Below are 2,093 nucleotides of genomic sequence, written 5' to 3' on the forward strand. Positions count from 1 at the left end.
ATAACGTCGTCCTCGATTTCGGAACGCAACTCCTTCGTAACCCTCCCTGATCGTTTAATCATTAATGTACAATTTACAGGGGGGTCCCCGAGGGTAGGGGGGAGTGTGTGAGTATTTACAGGGGGGTCCCCGAGGGCAGGGGGGAGTGTGTCAGTATTTACCGGGGGTTTCCCATGGTATCTCCACTGGGGAGTTCCTGAAATTGTACCTAGTATTTAGAGGAGGAGGAAGGCTGTTTTTAATGCGGGGTTGGTGGGTGGAAGTTAGTGGCTGGACGTTAGTGTGTGTGTATGACTATCTCTGAATCAGCAAATAACCTAGCAGGTTGTTACACTTTTGGGCTGGCTTTTATGTCAACAGTGGGACAAGTGAAAGCGAAATGAAGCGGGGATTTTCACAGTTCGGGTGTCTGTGTAGCAGAGTCGCCGAACATTACTTGGCTGGTCACAAGAAATGGAGCCCAATTTCGCCTGTAAATCTGAAGATCCAGAAGGTAGGTGATTTACACCCTGTTACCAGACAACAGGAGCTGGGGAAGAAAGATTTGGAACAGAGTTCTGTTTCGGTCACAGACTCAAACCATTTGCAACCGCGCCCCAGTTAAAAATCACACAGCAGTGTTGGGTTTTGGTGGAGCACTAGCAACTTCCTTCATATTCCTGCCCTTATGTTTTGGTTTATTTTTGTGGGTTTTGAAGATGAAGTTGGAAAGTGACGACACTATACAACAGTTTTCACCGTATTTTGTAACGAGAGATATGTAACAATAACTAAATAAACCAACCTGAGTCAGTCTGGGAATGTCTGGGCAAAGCCCAGGATTCCAGCTCCTGTCCACCAACCCCAGCCCGGGCACCCAACCCCACTTTGGAAAGCTTTGGCTATCGGGACCTTGTCCCGATCCGCTGCCCCGGTTTCGGTCTCAGTCCCGCGGTTGATGAGGATAGGCATCAGCTCGGGTCTAATCATGGTGATTCTCCCTGAAAATTGGGGACTTGCTCGCAATGCCTCTCATGGCTGAATAGTGCACCGTTGCTGGCGATAGGGGAGGGCATATATCTGTCAAAGTTCCCTTTCTAATTGTGTGTCTCCGTGTGTGTGTGTGTGGGTGCGATTGATCAGTCTTTGTGTGTTGGTTGATTTGTGTGTATATGTGTGTTTGTCAGTGTGTGTATGTCTGCGTGTATGTCTCTGTCTCTCTGTGTGTATGACTATGTCTGTATGGGTGTGTATTTGTGTATGTGTATGACACTGTGTGGGTGTGTATTTGTATCTGTGTGGGTGTGTATATGTGTCTGTGCAGGTGTGTATATGTGTCTGTGTATGACTGTCTGTGCGGGTGTGTATATATGTGTCTGTGCAGGTGTGTATATGTGTCTGACTGTGCCTGTGCGGGTGTGTATATGTGTATGACTGTGTCTGTGCAGGTGTGTATATGTGTATGACTATGTCTGTGCAGGTGTGTATATGTGTCTGTGCAGGTGTGTATATATGTCTGTGTATGACTGTCTGTGCGGGTGTGTATATATGTGTCTGTGTATAACTATGTCTGTGTGGGTGTGTATATGTGTATGACTGTGTCTGTGTGTATGACTATGTCTGTGCGGGTGTGTATATGTGTATGACTATGTCTGTGTGGGTCTGTATATGACTATATCTGTGCGGGTGTGTATATATGTGTATGACTGTGTCTGTGCGGATATGTATATGTGTCTGTGTATGACTGTGTCTGTGCAGGTGTGTATATATGTGTCTGTGTATGACTGTGTCTGTGTGGGTGTGTATATGTATGACTGTCTGCGAGTGTGTATATATGTGTCTGTGCAGGTGTGTATATGTATATGACGATGTCTGTGTGGGTGTGTATATGTGGATGACTATGTCTGTGCAGGTGTGTATGACTATGTCTGTATGGGTGCGTATATATGTGTGTGTGTTTGTGTCTGTGAGGGTGTGTATATGGGTATGACTGTGTCTGTGCAGGTGTGTATGTGTATGACTGTGTGCAGGTGTGTATATGTGTATGACTGTGTCTGTGCAGGTGTGTATATGTGTCTGTGTATGACTGTCTGTGCGGGTGTGTATATATGTGT

The 2,093-nt window shown here is 46.1% G+C and overlaps 1 protein-coding gene across 2 annotated transcripts in view; it reads left to right on the forward strand.

The window, feature by feature from the left end:
- Window positions 1–249: 249 nt before the first annotated feature.
- The window catches only part of LOC122547399 (E3 ubiquitin-protein ligase RNF144A-like), an 11,306-nt gene continuing 9,462 nt past the window's right edge, over window positions 250–2,093 (forward strand). For both annotated transcript variants that reach the window (XM_043686024.1, XM_043686025.1), the window contains exon 1: window positions 250–493. In XM_043686024.1, coding sequence (XP_043541959.1) covers window positions 454–493 — 40 coding nt within the window. In that variant the 5' untranslated portion in view covers window positions 250–453. The remainder of the gene's footprint in view (window positions 494–2,093) is intronic.

The sequence above is a fragment of the Chiloscyllium plagiosum genome, unplaced genomic scaffold (assembly GCF_004010195.1).
Source record: "Chiloscyllium plagiosum isolate BGI_BamShark_2017 unplaced genomic scaffold, ASM401019v2 scaf_2196, whole genome shotgun sequence".
NCBI lineage: Eukaryota > Metazoa > Chordata > Chondrichthyes > Orectolobiformes > Hemiscylliidae > Chiloscyllium > Chiloscyllium plagiosum.